Source organism: Passer montanus, unplaced genomic scaffold, assembly GCF_014805655.1.
Source record: "Passer montanus isolate IOZ18808 unplaced genomic scaffold, ASM1480565v1 scaffold2, whole genome shotgun sequence".
In the NCBI taxonomy this organism is placed as follows: domain Eukaryota; kingdom Metazoa; phylum Chordata; class Aves; order Passeriformes; family Passeridae; genus Passer; species Passer montanus.
The window spans coordinates 22,307,573-22,329,860 of record NW_024366591.1 but is presented as its reverse complement, the minus strand read 5'-3'; the positions used below and the strand labels follow the sequence as shown (position 1 = coordinate 22,329,860).

Here is a 22,288-nt window from a genome sequence, read left to right as displayed (position 1 = left end):
ACACATACTTAAATGTCTTGCTAGATCAAAGTTACACCGTATGTGCTTGGCTATGTATGGGGACTTACTGTCATACGTGGATTTCTTCCTCTGTTTCCCCCAGGGAGAAGCTCTTTTGCGCACTTAAACAAGCTGGAAACAGTTGAAATTAAATCCCAGTATGTAACATGAATCCTGTGTTTTGTGGGTTTGACTTTTAAAAATGTGAACGCACACAGGCCCTGATGACTTCAATAGCATTTATGGGTGCTCGGTGCTTTTATGAATGTCACACTATTTATAACACATTTCTGTGTCCTTTTTTATATTCTCTGTTGGCCTATCTGTTTTTCACTGTGATATCTTTGATTGGTATAGTCACATCAAGTTATAGCGTGTTTTTGAATAATTAAGAAAATACAAACTAAAAAAAAAAAAAACCAAATAAAAGTTGTCTTTATTCTAGTCCATGTTTTTCCATTGCTCAACCATTAAAGATAACAATGCCATTTCACCTTTGCTTTTTACATCCTATGAAAAATACTTTTAGTTTTGCAGTGCTTTATTAAACGTTCCACATCCAATTATTTGTCCCTAGAGTTTCCCCCCTAAGCTTTAGAAAATTGTTTCGGCTATATCCAAACTCATGCCAACTTCCTGGCTTCTTGGCCGCAAGCCATCAGTGAGAGCTCTGCTAAGAACCACTTTGAGGCTCTCCTTGAACCTCTTCTTCTTGCTGCTTCCCACAAAGAAGTAAACCAGGGGATTGATGCTGCTGTTAACGGTGGAGAGAACAATGGTGACGTGGTTCTGCTGGCTGAGCAGAGATGACCAGTGGTGGTAATTCAGGAGATACAACAGCCTCATAGGCATGGCAAAGATGAGGAAGACAATGACTGTGACCACAATGATGATGTAGAGCTTTGATGAATGAGGTCGCAGGGAGTTACGGCGAATCCTGATAACCAAGATCAGGCTGGACAGAATCATTAGAGGAATGAAGATCATGAAAGTCAGGATCCACGTGAAGATGAGCAGTGCTTGACAATGGTTGCCGTCGTCGAATTGTTCCTTGGTTGAATCATCCTTGCACGTTAAATATTCGGCTACTGTCATGAAAAAAGACAGAGTCCACAGAATCGCACACACAACTGCCGATTGGTGCTGTGAGCGGTGGCAGCGGTACCAGATGGGGTAAACAATAGACAGACACCTCTCAATACTGATGGCTGTCAGGAGATAGAGACCAGTATTATAGCCAAGAAGGAAGACAATAGATAGTGTGGTGGTTACATAATAGTAAAAACCGTATGCGAATCCAAAACCAGCAATGTACTCGATTGACAGAATAAACGTACAAAGCAGTAGGGAGATATCAGCAATGGACAAGTGTGTGATGTACGCAGTGAATGGGTTTCTTTTGATCTGGAAGCAGAGGCACCAGAGGACAATTCCATTTTCACAAAAACCCAGGAAGGAGATGATCATAATTACCCAAAGTGGGGTCAATATCTCCCAGACCCTTTCCTGTGTAGAAATGTTTCTGTGCATTGAGATGTTCTCTGTGCCTTCGCTGGGATGAAACGTTATGTTTGACTCATCCATGGGGAAAGCTCAAGTTTGGATAGCACAGCTCTTCCTTCTGTAAATATGTATAAAAATATACTGTGAGCATTGTGTGCTCCTCCCCTCCCCCTTCTCCTTCTGTTGTGTGGACCCTCAACTTCTGGCCATACATGAAGGCCTTGAAAAAAGGTACACCAGCTTTGATATACTGATGCTAGCTAAAACCCAGTTGGAACTGCTCTTGGCAATTTTAAAGATTACTAAGCCCATCGCGCTAGCAGAAATCCTGAGCTGCCTTCTCCAAGGGGCTCAGCCTGTGAGTGCTAAACCACAGCTAAAGAGATTCTCTTAAAGAGCTCTTGGACAAGCAATGTCCCCATCACATTGCACAGTTTCACTGTATAGTCCTGACAAATGGCATTGGTAGCTCTTGTTAGAGCCCTAGATTGTTCCCAGAGAGGTTTCTTCACTTCCTATTGAAGTGAATGGCATTAATTTTAAGTTAAACTTATGCATTTCAAGTGAACTTGGCTCATAGGTCTTTTGGTTTAAAAAAAACCAAAAAACAAGAAAACAACAATGATAGCAACATCAGTTTTCCAGAGAGGGATTTAATTAAGTAAAAATAATTTGTAGTTATTCAGCACTGTATTTCCTCCAAGTACAGAGGTGGAGGGAAGGCAAAATGGCACTGTTTGGAGAGAGCAATTTCTTACCTGCTTTAAGTGCCATTTATCACAGCATAATATAATTTAAACATATTCACACACTCTGAACACTTAACATGACTTCAGGTATCTTGCAAACATTATAAATCTAACCCATCACAAGGAGAAGCTGTTTGTCACATCGTGTTCATCATCATCATCACCACAATCTGTTCAGGTTCCCTGCCATTGCTATAATGGTTTTAACTGTTGTTTTGCTGAGTTATGGGGTAACTTCTCCTTTTGTATGTCTCCTTTTATCTCATAACAAAGAGTTGGTAGCATTGTCTTCTGCTGATTTCCATACAAATATTTCATACCCCATGCTCTGTTATCTTCCCAGCTGCCCTGTGATGATACACAGTCACGTTCAGGACACTTTTGGATTTACTGATGTTAACAGGGACTAACTGTTGACAATAAGCTTACGTAGCTGACCTGGTTCATCCATATAAGTTACCTTGTTCATTAACATAACATAATGAGAAATTACCCAGACTGTCAAGTAGTTAAGAACATCAAATGCAAGGTCAAGAAGTTTTACTGGAGCAATGATTATTTAAAGAGAGCCATTCACCCCAGTCATAGTTTTTCTCTCATGAGCCTTGCATTTCCTGGTTTTAAAACAGTTCCTTAAGGCAAGGATATCACAGTCTAAGAATGAGCATTCTGTAAACAAACTGGGAAGCCTAAGGCCTTGTTGGCATTTAAACCTGTGCAAATACATTAATGATGATCCCATCTGTATGCTGACCATGCTACCACCTGAGACAGTTGAAGGCAACAACATAGCTGGAGAAGTGGTAGGGGAGAGTGAATTCAATGAGTAAATGCAGTGACCAGAAGGAGTGGCAAGCCTCCCAAAAGCAGTGCTCTGCAAAAACTGCAGAGGGAAGGTGCTCAAACAGTGTACTGCTGGAGATACAGTAAAGGTTCACAGAAAAAAAGGAGAGGAGAAACTATCTTCTTCAAGAGTTAAAACAAATAGGAAGAGAAAAACAGAATTAAAAGACTCAAGTATGAAAAAGTATGAAAATATTCAAGCAAGTTCTCGATTTCTATTACTGTAGGAGAGGAGTTTTCTCTCTGAAGAGTAAAACAAAGAGGAAAAATTTCTTGACTTACTAAGGTCATTCCCACATGACAGCATTCAGAGATGAGGATGGAAAGAATCCTCTTCTTCCAGATACATCCATGGTTTGTCCAGATTTCCCTGAGGCTGTTGAAGAACTTCCTTGAAGAAGCTGAAGTTCACCTTCTCCAACCATTTGCCTTTGGTAAGAGGGGGAGCAAATAGTGACTCTGACCATGACTCAAAAAGAAGTGTGCAGTCCTCCCATTGCTCCAAAAGTCTGAGGCATGCCAAATAAAGGGTCCCAGGCTCATCATCTGAGGCTGAGCTTCAAATGGCATCACTCAGTAGCTGGCAACTCATCTAGCTGAAAGCCTGGGATTTAACTCTTGTGGGAACTGAAGGGCAGTATATGGAAAGTTGTCCTGAGCTGCTACAATACCAAGAGACCTAGTTTAAACAAACAAACATGAAGGGAGTAGAAAATCTATTTGGGGATGTTAAGATCCAAAGAAAAAAAAATCTCAATTTAGAACTGTACCATCACATGCCATCTAAAAAAAAGTCAATTCGCAAATTTGTTTCATATTTTTTGATATGAGAAAACAAGAAAGTGAGAAGGACAAAGAGAGAGTGAAAAAGAGGAGAGGAGAGGAGAGGAGGAGAGATTACAGAGCAAAGAAAATAGCCCATCATTATGTTGGTCTCATACCTCTAGGTAAAATCTATATCTTGAGATTATTCTTAAAAAAAAAACAAAACAACAAAAAAACAACCAAACACAAAAATCTTTTCATGAGATTTAAACAGTCTCCCCTGAAAAGTTCAAACAAAACTAGGAGCTTGAAGTCTCCTGAGGATACCCCCTGCTTTTGCCCCAAGTATTAGGTTGTTTTTACATTCAGATATTAGCAGAACAAACATTCTTAGCCAAATAAGGAGAGAGTTTGCTTGGTCTTCTCCTTTAAATGTTTCACTAAAACTACCAAATCCCCAAACGGGAAGAGCAACTAACTAATGTGAGAAATAAATGACCCCAAAGGGAGGGTCAGAATAAAGTTAGGAAGGGAACAGAGTGAAATAAAACAACTTCTAACTGGTTTTGTTGGCTTAAGTTGTAACCTACCTTACATTCAACACCTATGGGACCAAAAATTTCAAGCTACCTCTGAAAAAGGAAAAAACCTGCTCTTTTGCCCAAAAAGGAAATATGCATACAAGTAATGAGAGAGTCATTGCAGGAATATGTTAACATGTCAAGATTGGCCAGGTACTTGTGTTTGCAGCCCACTGCAGACCAAAGTTGGAAATGCTTCCCAGTCTCCAAGAGGCATGTGGTTTGTGAGATCTCCCTCAGGCACACAGCACCTCCCTCATGACTGATCCCTGCAGCGCCATCAGTCACCGTCCACACAGCCAGGGCACCAGAGTGAAACCTGGTCTTGAGGGAATGGCTCACAAACACACCTTATCCTTGGTGATTTTGGGAGTAAGAGGAAGGTCAAATAGCAGAGTCTTTATATCAGATGCTGCCCAGAGTTGGAGCAGCTATTTCTGAATCAGTTTAAGTATTCAGATATGAACAAGGGGGCTACAATAGCACAAGGTGGAAGTTGAACTGATTTTGGGACTAGAAATTAGTACTGACAGTAAAGATATGATGAGCAGTATGGAAACTCTGGTAATTTTGATCTAAACTGAATATACAGCAAGATGTCATATGAATGATAATTTATCCTAAAATCTTTCTCTCTGACACTAACTTGGTGGGACAGAGCAGCTTTGCAGTGGATGCAAACTGAATCGACTAACATTTGAAAGTATACTGTATGTAGGAAGCTAGTAGTGTTACCTTTTATCATTTTCCTTAGTCTTTGAATAATTTCATGTTCTCCCATCTCCAATTCCTGGAAGCAGAAGGCGACCTGTAAAGAACTTCCAATTCATTCATGAAACACAACCCAACAACCTAGGATTTATAGACCAGATTAGAGGGGTTTATGTGGTTGGTATAGGTACCAGTGTATAAAAAAAGCCTCTGTATACCCAGTAGTCAGATCTCCCATTTTATACTTACATGAGCCATAACCAAAACCCCTCAGGGATGAGCTTTGGTAGCACTTTCAGGAAGTGCAGTTTTTCTCGATGGTCATTCAGTCATTACCACTTTCCAGCTGAAATTCATTCCTTAATTATTCAGCTCTAACAAAGGTTAGGAGTTAGGATTATATTTCAGAGTGTAGAATACTGAAGATCTGGGTGCAAACCACTAACAGAGAGCTGAAGGGCACACTGAGAAACAGGGGTTGTAAGAGGGCCAAAAACTAAACAGGAGGCTTTAGGGGGCAAACAGAGGACTATAGGACACACTGAGAACAAGCTGGAGAGGGACTTTCTACAAGGGCATGTAGTGATAGGGCAAAGGGAAATGGCTTTGAACTGAGTGTTTAGATCAGATATTAGGACAACATTCTTTACTGTGAGGGTGGTGAGGCACTGGAATGACTTTCCCACAGAAGCTGTGGATTCCCCATGCCTGGAAATGTTCCAGACTAGCTTGGCCAGGGCTCTGAGCAACCTGATCTACAGGAAGGTGTCCCTCCCCATGGCAGGGAGATGGGAACTGGATGATCTTTAAAGTCCCTTCCAACACAAACCATTCTGTGATCTACAAAATGCCTGGATCCTGAGAGTTTTAAGACCCCTTAAGTCTCACAGAGACTGGAAGAGCCATGATGACTTACGGATACTCCTCAGTAGGTGATGTGAGAGTGTCATTAAAGTAGGTGGATACTCCTCAGTAGTATCCATACTGAGTATCCATATCACAGTAGGTGATGTGAGAGTGTCATTAAAGTAGGAGTTAGGTGTGGGGCAAACTTAAGAATTAAGGTTACCCTAACCCAAAATTCACCACAGAACTTGCTGGACATCTTTTATCCTACTCATACCAGCCATGATGCTAGCATATACCAGTTCCCTATATGGTGGTAACTGATGGATTGTGTTTGATAGGCAAGGGGCATGAAAGCTGCCTTGAGTGCTGCTTTCTGCAAAACAAGGGGAAAATACATGTCACCAGCAAGCTTTGAAGCCAACACAGGTCATCTATTAATAGCTAAAAGTAAGGTTAAAGTTGTAGAAAACATAGGACAAAGATGACTGAGTCCAGAATTGGTGTAAGGCTGAAGACTCCTTGGTGGCTGCTCAGTTGCTGTAAGGCCAGTTGCAAAATCCTATTAGTGGAAATAACAGGATTGTGTTTTCATGAGAACAGTATGGAATAGCAGGCTCAAAATCAAGGATTCCTGCTTAATCCTGTAATCCTACTCAGAAATTTTGGCAGCTAAAGTTGGTAGAGGTGAATTAATCATATTATTTTGTGGGTGGTTAAGACCCACCACATTGTGTTTATGAAAGTGGATTTAGGGCCTGAAATCCAAGTGTACCGTGGGAAACAGGGAAGAACCTTACCTGAAGAAAGAATAAAGCATATAGTGAGAGACAGGATGTTTGTAGTTGGTGTTGGGACCATACAGGCTCCTAAAATAGTTTGGCAAGGCTGTTTTCAGATTACTTGTCTGTTCTTTGTCAGAGATATTTTTGAATGATTCGTGAATTTTAGGTTCTGCTCTGAAAATGCTGATGAGAAAAGGGTAATTAATAGCAGAAAAAATGTGGGGCCAGGTGAGCCCCAAGCTGGTGTGCAGATCTCTGGAAGCAAAGTGAGGTGTCTGGCCTATTACTCTGGTGGTGTTGCCCAGTTTGGTGGAAGTTTAGAGGACTTGTTTACGTGTTAACTTTATGGACTGACTATCTCATGAGCAAGGGAGGATTTGGAGATGTTTCTGCTCCTGACTTGAGCCACACCTTCTTTTTTCTGACCTGCACAGCTCTGGGTGGCAAGCCAGGGCTCAGCACTCGGGTGATGCCAGCAGCAGCCGGAGCAGAGCTCCAGCTCAGCAGCCGCGGGGCGGGGCGTGTGCTGCTCACCAACATGACTGCTGAATTTTGGGGGGACACAGCTGGCTCCACTCCCCACAACCAGAGGAAATCAGTCCATTTTCTATTTTCCCATTGGGGCAATCGGCCAATTTGGCTACAGAAGCTGTACAGACCTATTCACACAATAGCAGATGTCCGTGTTCACCCACCTGGGTGGCAGCACGCGTGGTGTTCTTGATCTGAGCTCATGCCTCTGTGTCACGTCACAGCTGGTGAGGAAGCAGCCAGAGTAAATTGCAGGGAGTTTCCCAAATCAGAGTGAATATCATCAGGAAGTGAGGAGCTCTTAGTGTTGCTGTGAGCTGGGGAAAATGAATACAAAATAATATGGTTATTATTTTTTATAAAGGTTTCCTAATGCCCATCTTTATCCCCTTTACTCTTGTGTTTCAGAGGCTCCTCTGCAGCTGTCTGCAGACCTCCCTTCAGCCATAACACGAATAGCAGGTGGTTGTTCTTACCTTGAAGACAGTGGAGTCGGCCCAGTGGAAATCTACCCTTGCTAAAATCATTCTCAGTCTTATTTTCTTGTTCTGATCACTGATGGCACAAATGCTTGCACCAAACCCAGGGTCATCACACATCAAAACAGAAGATACACCGCACCTGTCTGCTGGCAGCCCCAACAGCAACCAAGCGTGAGAGCCACCACTGCTATGCAGTGTAAGACAATACAGGAAACGCATTTTCTCTCTACATTTTCATTCTGCATATGTAAAACAATGCAGGAAACCACTGGGGAGACAATAGGGTAAGAATGGCAGTAATAACCTGGCACATATGATTAGTATAGGCGGTTTAAACCACTTTAGCTTTAGTTGTGCAAAGCAGAAGTTACACATTAGAAAATGTGACTGAGACATGATAGAGATGAGTCAGAGCTTCCCATGATAAAATGTTGGAAGGAAAGCTCTGAATGCCAATTAGCGAGTAGTGCATATAGAGTAAGATATTTTGTATTATTGATCAAGGTAATGAAAGAAGGGTCTGATACCATGGTGCTCTCTCTTTCAACCCATATTTTTTCTGCATGTTCCCAGCAACATATGTCCAAATTCTTCTTGAAACAGTGTTGCTTGTCAGACTAAGCTATGTCTGTCAAGTGCCTGCCCTCGTAAAAAAGATTGCCCTGAAATAATCTTTAATCTTGAATGTACTAATCTGTCTTTTGTATTTTACTTTTAATCTGTATCACGTATTTATCATTTGCATGCACGTCCAACCTATCACAGAAATTAGCCATTATTCTTTAGTTCCTCTCTGTACTGCAGGAATAGGTGGTTAAGTAAGATGATTGATGCATGGTAGTGTGAAACCTGTGTCTCTTGTGGTCAGTTCACTGAACACTCAGGATTTTTCACTGGAAGTCTGATGGCTCATCTGTCTCCCTGTCCTCTGCACAAGAGAAATAGATATACTGCTGAGGATTCCTTGTACTGGAAAATTGTTTAAAAGGATGATAACTGGTGTATGGGGACATCAGGAGTTTAAGAAAAATTATGTAGATGACACAGGAATTGTTAACAGCCCTTTCTGGACACTCTTTGGAATCAGCCAGGATAGGTCTGCGACTCCTTAGGGCCACATCTTTGCAAGTCATCTAATGAAATGCTGAAAATGGAACTACTGTGTATGACTGTAGTTAGATGATAAGCAGTAAACAACAAGAGCTTTATAATGACATGCCTGAATGAGGTGTGTATTACTATGTGTTGGTGGGGTTTAAAGAAGGAATTTCCATCAGAACTGTAAAAGTGGTCTAAAGGTTCATTAATTAATCCAGTATTTAAAAAATCAAAATCTCAGTGTTGTGATGGGTGTGTGTATATCACATTGTGGTTTTGCAGGGAAACTGTAGCCCAGTTTTCTCATGTCTCATTTCTCCTTTTTGAACAGAACCTCCCACGGTGCACCATGGAATATGACTTTGTATTACAATCCTCTTTTCTCTTGGTCTCCAGCTGGGAGCATGACTAATAGAGAAGAACCAGAGCACAGTGCATCAAAATATCATTGCAGAAGGGAAATATTTCCTCCTGCTTTAGGATTTTTCCCAAATGCTGAATTTTTAAATGAAGATGCTCAAGTAACTGTTTTCCTTTGAGAAAAGTTCTTCTGATATTTCTAAATTGCCTCTAATACTCATCTCTTTCCAAAGACAAAACATAAACTCAGAGATAATTTTTATTTTTCAAGGTGATGTATCGGAACACAAGTGCAAAACAAGCTCATGCAGTGGGTTTACTGCACAAAGTCAGAAGGTCACTGAATGAAAACACTGAACTGTGTCTTCTATTGAGTGTACATATATACATGGAGTGGATCTAGAGTCCTAAAATATAAAAAAGGTCATTACATTTTCTGAAAAATGAAATTGTTAAAGTTAGCAAGGGTACAGGACAATGACTGTGAGGGTAGAAATCATGAGGCCTGGGATTACTCTGTTTCATGCTGCCTCAACATCATCAAAATTCCTCCTCTGCAAAATGGGAGTAGCATAGGAGCACTGGGAGGCCAATTTCAAATCTGTGAGACACTTTTCTAATACAGTAATATAAATACTAAAAATACAAGGAATTTCCTGACTATTTCAACCTCACAAGAACAATAAGAAATTAGTTTGATTCTATTACAGGAAAAACAAGGGGTCTTGGCTTTTTATTTACATATTTCCACCTTTTTCAACTTTCACCTTTACACCTTCGACAGAAATGGGACTGGATGCTAAGCTGTGGGAGTCATCACATGGAAATCCATGTCATTAAACCAGGTCATCATTCAGGCCCTGCACATGAAAACAGGCTGCCCTTGAGGACTTCAAGTTGAGGATTTCAGTCTCCTACAGTGATATAGTGGTGATATACATCTTGCCAAAGCTCCAGCATAAACACCTATATTGGTCGTGCCATCAGTTTTCTTTCAGAAACAGCACTGACTTGTCCTCTTCTATTCATAGTTTGATTATTGGTAATAAAGTATTTGCCCTGTGTTGGCCTGGGGGCAGAGTTGAGATAACACTGCATAAGCTGTGTAGTGGACAACAATAAACCGAATTGCAGCTGGTGATAAAGAACCTGAAATTCTGTGGTCTTAGGCATTCCACTTCTTCTTACTGGATTAAAACATAAGTTTCCTTCTTCCTCGGAGCTGGAGGGGTTGAAGACACCACTGCTTTCTCCCTCTTCTTAACAGGGACTTGACCAACTAAAATGTGTTTAGAGTCAACTGAAGTTTCAGTCTTTATATAATAGAAAATATTTACCTTGAATTTAGGTGTTCCAGGGACTACCACTGCCTCTATTTCCCACTGAACACATTTCCCAGGACTACATTTTTTTATTCCTGGTCATAGTTTGCCTTTATCTTTTGACGACAAGGACCCATGATTTCCCTTACCCTATGAGCAGCACACCAGCATCTCTGTGTGGCTCTTGTCCATGCAATAAGTGGATGGAAGTGGAGGCAGATGCAAGTAGGGCTCCAGGGCATGTCCCAGGTGGGCAGTCGTGTCTGCTTGTGGACCCACAGTGGTATGGAGTGGCTCTGATACAGCTGTGTAGAGTAGAAATGTTCAGGTTACCACCAGCCCCCAGGCCAACACAGTCCCACGGGACGTAGCCCTGGCAACAAAGCACTTTCACTGCTCACAAGGCACCTACACGCAAAAGACTGAGGCTGGTGGCTCTGTATCATCTGTCCTGATTCTCTTTCTCAGTATTTTTTTTTCCTCTCTCTGATCCTGGCTTAATCTCTTAATGCCTTGTTGTGGTTTACGGGCACCCACATTCCCACTGATGAGTACACATTTTCAGGGAGGTGGACAAGCAGAGTTTATAAGCATGACTCAGGGCACACTTAAATACACTTAATAAGTTTTCTGCAACTACCTTGTTACGTGGATTATTCTGCTGTGGTACAAAGAGATCAGACTCTAATTTGAGACATACTGTCAGCAAAGTTATTTCCCAGTCCTCCTCCAACTATGGGTCAGTGGAAGGAGATAGAGAGGTGTCAGTCACAGAGCTACAGAGCTCCTCCTCATCAGCCCAAGTGTACCAATCACCCAGATGACTGTGTAGCATATTATATGCATAATATTTATACACATATCTTGCCAAATTAAAGTTAGTACTCTCCCAGCTGAAGAAAGGCTTGGTTTCTGGCACTGGGGACAGAGATGGGGGAAGGAAGAATCAGCAAGAGACAAGAATACAGTTGGTTGTGTATAAGCCATATGAGTCAGAGGAAAAAAGTAGATTAAGAGATTTATAAAATAACTTGATAATCTGTATCTGTTTTTCTCACTGGAAAGTTTTGGAGACATTGTGATGGCTGAAGACCAAAATCAGAGCTGTCTTTTGACACTGCACGGAGATGGAGTGCCAGCATTCAGAGCTGGAAGGTAGCTCCAGTGACAGAGTCCTGAAGCAGAGCCTCACGCAGCACCACATCAGGATGGCACAGCAGTGGGGCTCGCCCCTCACGTGGCAGATGAGTCACTGGAGTCTGTGTCTCCTGCACCATGGCTGTTGGTTTGAGGACTCTGCTGGGACAGAGGAGGCAATATTAATTGATGCTGGCCAGAATCTGGAAACATGGAGTGGTTTTTGCTGTTATCACCTGTGATAGTCTCAGTGAGCATCTACTAATTCTGTTTTGGCAGAGCTAAACTACACTACAGAATATGTGAGCCCAAAACCAGGGAATGAGCCCCAGGTGCTGCCTGATCCCAGCTAACTAGTATTACAAGGGTTTCTTGCATCCTCTCAGCTACTTAAGCAAGTGGCTATCTGCACCTCAGGATGGGATCAGGGTGCAGGCTCTGAGTACGAAGGCTTTGTATGGTGCATAAACCATAAACTCTTCTAAAAGGCAAGCCCAAGTCAGGATGGCATGAGAACATGTCTTAAATGCCACCTAAATTCTAGCTTGTGTTCAGGCACTTTATTCAAACAAGGCTTAAATTCTTCAGTCTTCACATTTTCATCAGCTGGGAAGAAACAGCTGAGGGGTGGTGCTGCCTGTTCCATAATTGCAAATGTAAATCTTTCTCAGGATGATCATTAAAGTGTAGGTGCCTGATTCCTGAAGGAACATTGTGCCAGGCAAAACAATGCCAGGCTTTTCAAACATTCATCTCCTTGTGCCAGTGGTGAAAGAGACTTCCCTGGCGGGAAACGTGTGATTAAAGCTAATTATCCCTTCTGGCTTCCAAGAACAGGCTTTATGTTAATGCAAGAGGAGATACAGTCTCTGCCCTAATTCACAGCCAAGAGCATCTCCCCACTGCAGTAACTGGCACCATCTTTGACTGGCTATACTCATATCCTCACTTGTCCCTCACGCATCTCAAATACACCACTATGTCACAGGCTGGTATCGCTCTTGGACATGACTATTGTAGCACCACGAGGCAAATTATGTGTTTTGCGCTTCAAAGTCTTTATTTCTGTAGAAAGTATTGCCTAAGAGTCAGAATTCTCTGGAATAGGCACAGGTGGCCCCTCTCTTCCAGGCTGATTTCTTTCTCATATACCAAAGCCAAGCTCAGATGAGGATTTGGAAACACTTCTGGGGAAAGGAGGGGAACCATTTCTTTTTTGCACATCTGCCCTGGTCTTTTCTCCTCTTGGATAGCTGCACAATCTGATGGCTGTAGAAGCCAGAGATGTCCTCCTGTGGCTAGGCAAAGGCCTGGGCTGCTGAATCGACTGTTTGACAGCTGATTTGAAAACAAACAGACCTTAAAATAGTATTTCTGCCATTGCATTGGCTGCAAACTTTCAGTCCTGTGTTGAACTGGACCAAGCAGAAGGAACAAAATAAACAGCACTGAAATTACTCTTCTGCCTCCTTTGTCTACCATATTACTGCAATGTCCACAGCTTTGGGTGTTTCTGTTTCCCTCTTCCGTCTTTATGACTTTTTTTTTCTGCTCTGTCCTTTATTCACTTCTGCAGCTCTCCCTTGAGGTGTTCACTTTCTTCTTTTGAAAGCCTGAAGTGCCAGACAAGACTTCAGAGATTGGGAAAATGGAAAGAAGAATGATGCAAAGGAAAAAAAAAACTCTAAGGCAAAGAGGCATGGGACTTTTTCCTTCCCTTCAGTGCAGACAGAGCCATCAAAGCATGAACAAAACCAATATGGAGAGTGTGGAGAGTGCAGGCATATTAAGTATTTCCCTGCCACATCCTCTCTGCATTTCTACTCAGCAATACACTAGTCTGATGACAACTTGCTTCAGACCCTTCTCCTATCACACCACCAGCAATTAAAGTTCTTCTCTGTATATATGCTCACTTCAAACTCACCCACTGGCTCCTGGGGGCTGCCTTCACCTCCTCTTACAATGTGCTCCTTCTACCTCAGGGAGAAAATTTATTTTTGTCCAATTGTTTATGTAAAGTCTTTATTTGGTAGAGGTCTTCCAGGACACAGACATACACACAAAACATGGAATCTCAGAAGTTTCTTCTCTTTCCTAATTTAGGCAGAAAAGAAAACCTTCTCTATCACCTTAACCCTTTAGATACACTGAGCTTCGAAGAAATGTTACCTTTTTGGAGGCAGTATGCTATGCCTGCAGTTAAAACATCAGCCCAGAGCCTGTCCAAGCGCATGTGGTGACTTGCCTCAGCGTTATCTTTCACTTTCCTCCCTCATGGCTCATCTAGACTTGGAACACCACTAACACACCTGGCAAAGAAGTCATGAGCTGGACTAGCTGGAGGCCCCCTCACCCTGAGCATGGTGGCTGCCACTGAATGTCTGCAATTCTTCACATGCACAAGTACCATTATCTGCAAAAAGTAGCATGCTGGTGTTTTTCAAGACAAAAATAATTATGTCTTACACATATCTTAAACATTTTAATTACCACAGCAGTTCCCACTGAAACCTCCAGCAAAGCTCATCCCTTGGCTTGACTGGGAGCAGAACCCAGCCTGACACTTGTTTGAATGCTGACTTATACTTTTTGTTCTGAAAAACTGAGGAAAACTGCCTGTGAAGCACACTCTTTTCCTCCAGTTAGGAAATCATATGATTACTTCTGTTGGACATTATCTAGAAGTGTCAGAGTGACTTGGCCTGGTTGACAAGATTGTATCACCTCTAGCATGACAGTGAAACTGGGCTGGAAACTGGTCTGGTGCCAGAGGACTATGGCTTCTGGGCAGCCTGGAACAAGAAGAAGCAGAAAATCCTGAATACTTTCAGGAAAGACTATGATCAGCTTAAAGACAGGATTTTTTTTAAATTGTAATAACAAGAAATCCAGCTTTGCAAAGAGCTCCCTTCTAGTCCTGCATTGCTTCTTGAGCACATTAGGGATCTTACTTCAGTGTAGTGCAAAAAAAAAAAAGTCAGCATATTCTCCTTTGCATCTCTTCTGCCCTCGGGAATTCTAGATTCAAGCACTTTTTGTGAGAGGTACTAATAAAGTCTGCTTATTTGGCTTTAATCTAGTTCATCAGTACGTTTGTGACTTTCCATTCCTGTACAACCAGTGGAGCTTTCAGCACCCCATTTGCTTCACTTTTCAGGTCTTGCAAGCAGGAGTTGTGTGAGAAGGAAGGTGGCTGTCTCCTGCGAGTCCCTGGAGACCAGAGCAGCCTCAAACAACTGTAATAGCAAGAATGCACCCTTGTGCCCACAGTTCCTCCTTCACAGGAAACAAAAACACATGAGGCTGCCACAAGGCTCACACTCAGCCCCAGCAAGGACATGGGGATGGGAAGTGTGGGCACCATAAGCATAAAGCAAGAGTCTTAGCAAATGCCTCTGAGCCGCCTTGCTTATGAGAGAAGAGAAATAATTTGAATTATAATACTGGTTGACTCATTGTTTTAAATCAATGCCACCTAGTAGTCTTTTTTTTTTTTCTGTGTCTTTTTTAATAAATAGAGTACACAGAGAAGTATTTTAACAGCCTAAAGGGTTTCTGCCATTTAATTTAAAACTCAGCAATCAAATGCACCAAAATCAAGATTTCATCCCAAACTTAATTTTTATAGTCTCATTTTAAAGAGCAATGGTAGAGTTTTATTCTTACTTAAATTCTCTAAAAATGCCCTTCCACATTCACTGCTAGGTCTCTAAAAGCAGACTGATAAGGTGCTTGCCTTGTTGACAGGAGATAATTGGGACACACTGGGGAAGGTCACAGTGACAAAGCTGAGTACTCAGCCTTTCCTCAAAACAGAGGCATTGAGGCCGAGTCTCTTTGCCTTGAAACACAGCCTCAGGGAGCACAAGACCAGGACACAACCAAGCTCTCCCCTTTTCTGATGGATATAGAAAACCGATTGAAGCCAGCCCACCAGAGCTGGAGAGATCAGTGCTGCACCCCCAGCTGGGTCCTTGGAGGCAAATTACAACAAAGTTCATGACTTGTGGGAAATGTATCACCTATCCCCCTCAAACTTTGAACATTATCAGCTGGTATTACCAAAAATGGGGTAAAAGATGCTTGATACTTTGTGCTTTTCCAAGTCTATGTATATATGAGCAAACTATGCTAGATAGCAAAAGGCAAAAGATTGAATGATACCATGAGTTATCTTCATGTTCTTTTACATATTTCTCTGTTAACACAGGGCATTAATGACCATTTTTACACAGAGATACACAGATCAGTGATCAATGACTTTGTGGTCTCTAAAAAATTGACAAAGTGTTCAGTTACATAAACAAGACCTTATCCAGATGTTGATTTTTTTTCTTTGATGGTAGTTATGATTGTATCTGATTTGTTTCCATGTTAAGTACCTAGTAGCTGATGAAGAACACTGTAATTCAGGTGATTTGCCAACATGGTTATATTTCCTGGGTCTTTATCAAAAGAGGAGAAGCATCTTTCATTACTTTGGTTTCAGTGGGATGGAGGATTTCAAGAAATAAAGGTCTCTCAAACCGTTTGCTAAGGGCTCTGGGAGCAACAATGCAATCATTATCTTCAGTCATTAATTACCTCATTTTTAACTCACTCATAGTTCTCTCCAGTTTGATCTCATTCATTACTGTTTAAAAGTGGCCTCCAAATGAGGCTTGACCTGGCCATTGTGGTCAGTGCCATGACACTCCTCACCTTTGCTGTGCTGTCAGACACAGCCACTGTGAAACCAAGGCTTCCTGCATTGCTGCCACTCAGGCTCGTGTACATTTCTGCTTCATTCAGCATCACCAGAAGTGCAAAACCCCCGGCCTCCTTCTGTGTCAGGGCATGAAAGAAGATGAGAACTGGAGAAACCATTCAGAGAGCCCTGCAGAAAGCCTTAATGGATGGGACACGGAAGCAAGGTGAGAGCAGAAACAGAACCAGGATGGGTTGGAAACCCAGAGGTTTAGTTACACCCTCTTGAAGGGATGCACTCTGCAGGTGGATGAGTTTTTCAGATTTTTGAAGACTACAAAGACAGCAAATTGCTACATGATACTACCCAAGAACAGTCACAGTCTTCAGCAGAAGTGGATTTGAGGGGGAGGCGATACCAGTGGCAGGTGGTGGTGTCAGATGTGCAGTGTGATGACACCAAGCATTCTGCCATTGGCAAGGGAAAGAAGTTTTTGAGGGGAAGATAGGTAGACTTCACTTTTTTTTGTTTTCAAAAATGGTCCCAGTTTTTGTGGTGAAAACTCCATTTGTCGATGAATTTGGGATTTCTTGGAAAAATGCCTAAACCCACTAAATCTTCTAAACTTAAAAAATATATAGCATTTCACATCCCCAAAAAAATGGAGCACAAGTGGAAGTCTTGTTTCTACAGGAACAGGAAGCTGATGCTTGGGTATTGCAGGAATAAAGAGCGATCACTGCCAGAGTGATTCAAGGGAAATTTCCTCCCAGTCTCTGCCCCAACTGAGCAAGCCAGCTGAGCAGACTAAAAGGGGCAGAGGAGCCAGCTCAGCACAGAGGGCACTGGCTCCAGTCCAGGCTGGCTCCTGCACCTGTGACAAGCTGGGTGCAGAGCAGGGCAGCCTTGGATATATTCAGCTTCCTGGGACACCTGCTTGACAATGAGGCCTGTGAACACAGAGCCAGCACCATGCCTACACTAGAAAATTGATGGTCTCAGGAGAAATCCATACTCAGAGAGGAAGCTGCATTCATTTCCAAACTTCAGAGTTGCAGGAGGAGAGTAGCAGGAAAGAAACACTGACCCTTCCTGTAGGTTGGCAGGTCCACAATCAGATGCTCCAGCCCCCTTGCCCATCTCTGGTGGGATTTGTAGTGAATGTGGCAGATGAGAGGGTGAATGTGCAAAACCCTGAAAGAAGTGGTAATCTCAGGAGAAACACATGTGCAGCTGAAGTACCAAAACCTTCTGTCTAAAGATTGTTTTCCCCCTGCAGATCATTGTGAGCAAACCCTTTCACATCACCTGCAGCTCCCAGTCATCTATTCCTCCCTGTTCTTTCCAAATCCAACTTTTTCTCCCAGTCCCTCTTCCTTTCTGAGGAGCAAAGCCCATCTCTCTCCTGTGCTTGCTGCTCTAGGGATGTGGTGGGGGCCAAAAACTGCAAGAAGTGGGGGACCAGGGTTCACAGATTCACAGAATATTCTGAGTTGGAGGAAACCCACAAGGACCATCGAGTTCCACTCTCAAGCAAATATCCTGTACAGGGACTGAAGCCACAGGCTCTGTGTTATCAGTACCATGCTCTGACCAGCTCAGCCAGTCTCAGGGTCAGGGTCCTCCTGCCCTAGCAGCAATGAGGCTGCTGATCCTGGCATGTGTGCCAGGAGCTCATGGCCACTGCTCTGGCACAAACACTCATAGAAATAGCTGACAGGCCAGCACATCTTCCTGGGGAACTGCCTGCAGCAAGGGGATGTGAAGCCACAGCCCTGCCTCCTGCTCGATTGGAGCCCACCATGAGCCAGCAGCCACTGACAGGCACTGTTTGTCCCTCCAGGTGCCTCCTTCAGCAGTGACACCACTGGAAGCATGCAAGTAAAGGAGGGAAAGTTCAGTAGGGAGCAGATGTAGATCAGAGGTGCCAGCCAGACTGTACAAGCACTTGGGAGTCTAAAGATGGAGACAGGTGCCTGTGGAATTGGGAAGAGCTCTGGTTGCAGTTCTGTTCCCCATCACCGTGCAGTACTCTCGTGTTATGATACATTTATTAATGCAAGCCATGGAGCAAGAGCATCCCTCCTCACAGGGGTGCCTCTGGCTGGAGAGAGCCCCCAGACACCCCTCACTGGGCAGCCAGACCCAGTCCATCCCCTGGAGACTGCCCAGCTTCTGGAGGCCGTGGGACCCCCAGGGAGGCCCAGGAGCACAGCATGTCTCCTGTGGCACTGCTTCCGCAGATGTAGAATCAGAGGTGCCAGCCAGACTGTACAAGCACTTGGGAGTCTAAAGATGGAGACAGGTGCCTGTGGAATTGGGAAGAGCTCTGGTTGCAGTTCTGTTCCCCATCACCGTGCAGTACTCTCGTGTTATGATACATTTATTAATGCAAGCCATGGAGCAAGAGCATCCCTCCTCACAGGGGTGCCTCTGGCTGGAGAGAGCCCCCAGACATGCAGTACTCTCGTGTTATGGTACATTTAGGACATTTATCAATGCAAGCCATGGAGCAAGAGCATCCCTCCTCACAGGGGTGCCTCTGGCTGGAGAGAGCCCCCAGACACCCCTCACTGGGCAGCCAGACCCAGTCCATCCCCTGGAGACTGCCCAGCTTCTGGAGGCTGTGGGACCCCCAGGGAGGCTCAGGAGCACAGCATGTCTCCTGTGGCACTGCTTCCCATGACCCAGTGGCCCTGTGGAACAATTACATCAAGCTGCTTCTGTCCTGCATCCCAGGGGAGGGGGCAAAGTTTGAGCACTGCAGGCAGCTGTGGGAGCCTGTGGGTTTGCAAATCCTCACACTTATGTAGGAATGGCAAAGTCAGTTGTGCATGTTTCATGCACGGGACAGATGAGTTCCAGAGTGAGGGAATGACAGCCTGTTTTGGTTAGGCTGGCTGCACTTGTAAGCAAGCGTCTTGTTAAATGTTGAGAATTAAGACAGCTCTATCTCTGTTAACCAAAAGCTGGAGGCAAAGCAGGAATTTCTAGCAGCACCTTTTTGTGCAAGGTCAGAACATGTTACAGATCTGTCCAAACACTAGTGCCAAGTTTTATGGAGCCAGTAAAATAGTTTGTATTACTTCAAAATTCACATGAGGATTGCAGATTACTCTTCCACTGCTTATAAACCCAGGTAAACTCCAGGAGTGTTCATGAGTGGACCAGGTCCAAACTTAGAGGTACTTTAAGATTTCCTTAATTTGTGTGCACCTGGGTGATGTTCAGTAAGCTGTCTTTAAGTTTTAAATAGCACTCTTTTTTATTTTCTTTTATAACTGGATGTACCCTACCAGGGCACCATGTGTCTCCCCTGCACAGTGGCTATTACCTTTCACAGATTTCCATCCCACAGGTATTTTAAAAGCCAGCCTAACTTACATTAATGACATGAGGCTCTTTGCCAACACACTTGCTGTTGCCATTTTCTTTTACAGCTTGACCACGGAAGGTCAATGGATTAACACAGCCATCTGCAGAAACAGGAGAATGAGTGCCAATCTCTCCTGTGTCTGGAGGGGGGTCTTCAGCTGTCCTGCATGGGAAGAAAGTGGTGCAGGACTCCCATCTCCACCTTACTTTTGGTGAAACATCTGTCTGTTTATGTAGTCATTTGGTTGGGGAGAAAGTCCAAGAGGATCCAACTATTCACCTGCTTGTTAGGATGCTGATGGGATTTGAATCTGCTTTCTCTGAGGATGAGTCTCATTCTTCTGCCCAAGGCGCAGGGCAGGGGTCTGAGTGTCAGGGGGGAGCATTTCTGCATACTGTGTCTGTGCTTAAAAGGGAGTAACCCCAGCCCAGCCACCCCTCAGAGATGGGACTGTGCCAAGATCCTTCCCAGAAGGGAAGCCCAAAGTTCTGACCCAGCTGTGGTGCTGCAACACAGCCAAAGCCATTCTGGCTTGTGGGGGAACCTGCCAGCAAGGGGCTGAGCAATGCTGGCACTTGGCACCAGGCTGCTGCACTTGTTCATCCAGCAAGACATCTGAAACCTCACCGTTCCAAGGTCTTCTGCTATGATGTCCTTTGAATTAAAACATACTGTGAAGAAGAACTCTTGGTTCACACCATTTGGAAACACAGAACTATAAAAATTTTTCTTCTATATGGAAGAAGTATCTTTTCAGAGAGGTAAATCCTGCTCTCCTATCATCTAGTGCCAGTGGGACTCTGCCCTATCACCACTGAAGCCATGATCTGCAGCAAGAACAAAGAAATAGTTCTGCCTTTTCCATGCCTTCTCATTGCAGTAGAGATGTTATATCAAAATCCACATATTTAATCTTGAACACATAAAAAAAAGTCAACATATTAAAAATCAAATTGTTCTTGTAAATAAATATATTCTGATCTGTAGTGTTTCATTTGTAGGGCTATATTTTTAGCATACACCTTCACAACTTGAATTTTAACATTTTTTGCATTGAGGGTTGGAATTATCCTTTCAAGCCTTGCAGCTGAAGTACAATTTTCTCACAGAGCTAAAAGGCAGGTGTGCTGCAACTGCTGCTAGTTACAGACTAACAGACTCTGCTGTGGTTTTACCACTGTCTGAGAGAGATAGGTTTGATTTTCTGAACTGCCAGCCCTCAGAACATCTCAGAAGCTCTGACATACATCTCTTCAGGACCAGAGTCACAAGTCAGGTTGCACCACCATGAATTGGCCTCACAAGAATCTAAATTATCTCCTACTCCTTGAAGGAGACTGGCAAGAACAGGCATAACCTGAAAAACTTTGGATACTTCCAAATTCAATTAGTAAGAATTCTCTAGTCTGAAGGAAAAGCAATGGCTGAGGTTGGAATGGCCAGATTGATTAATTCAGGAAGATTGTGTCTTGATCAACAGCAGCTCAGAAGAACTTGCAGCTCTGTTCCCAGGGCCAAATGTCTCTGCTCTGATTTGTTTGACTAGTCCCCAGTTAACACATTTCATTGGAAGTGACTGCCAGTACATCTCAATCAATCCTTCAAGAGGCTCTAAGCAGTGAGTGACCATTTACTATGAGGGAAGGCAACTTATTTCTGTAAAATCTTTTCTTGGAAGATCAAGGCATACTCAACTCACTCTGATCTCTTCATCTTTTTACTCTGCGTGCAAACTTAACCGACTTATACTAGGAATAGTATAGGAGTAGTATAGGAGTAGTTCTACAGCAATTGTCACTTCTCCCAGCTCTAAAGCAAGAAAATCAGGTCTCTTGATTCACTACACCACGTTGCTACATGAGCTGTGTCTGTCTCTTGGAAATGGAAAACACATGGTCAGACCCATAGGCTATTTCTCCAGAAAGGGTGAGAGGATCTCTACTTGTGTCCATGGGTAAGTGCGCTTCTCTAGAGAGCGAACCAAGAGAGAGAACAGCACTGCAGGGAACTGAGTCATTATGTGTCTGTATGCCACTCTGAGAAGAAAATGGGAGGAACAAAATTTAAAGACAGAAGAATTTCTTTGTTCCTTCAAAGTGCATGCTCTCTTAGGAACTCCTGGGCTTCTCACAGGTAACAGCACCTGTATCTTCAGATCCCCAGACGGTAAAGATTAGATGCAAGTGAGGCTTTGTCTCCCCACATTTAAATAGCTAGCTGAATCCAGACCTCAGAGAACAAGGGTATTATGTTTCCCAAGAAGAGTGGTTTTATGTGAAAACCCATGCTACTGTATATAACACCCAGTGAAAATCTTCCTAAACCTGTACAACACAAAGAGCCTGTGCTTTCATTGACATAAGGGGGGTGTCTAATCATGCTAGAAGATGAACTAATGCTACAGAGTAATCAGGGAGACACACAGGTACTTGAAGGAACATTTGTGACAGTGAACCCCATCACTAAAGGGTTATGGAAAAGGTCATCAAGAAGTCAGTTACTTGTCTTG

At 43.3% G+C, this 22,288-nt stretch overlaps 1 protein-coding gene across 1 annotated transcript; it reads right to left on the bottom strand.

Annotated features, from left to right (window-relative positions):
• Window positions 1–594: 594 nt before the first annotated feature.
• MAS1 (MAS1 proto-oncogene, G protein-coupled receptor) lies at window positions 595–3,506 on the bottom strand. The gene is made up of 2 exons (XM_039707648.1): window positions 3,378–3,506; window positions 595–1,621 (listed from the first exon to the last, which is right to left on the bottom strand). Exon 2 carries the CDS (start codon window positions 1,582–1,584, stop codon window positions 595–597), a length of 990 nt encoding a protein of 329 aa, XP_039563582.1. The 5' UTR covers window positions 1,585–1,621; window positions 3,378–3,506.
• Window positions 3,507–22,288: the final 18,782 nt, after the last annotated feature.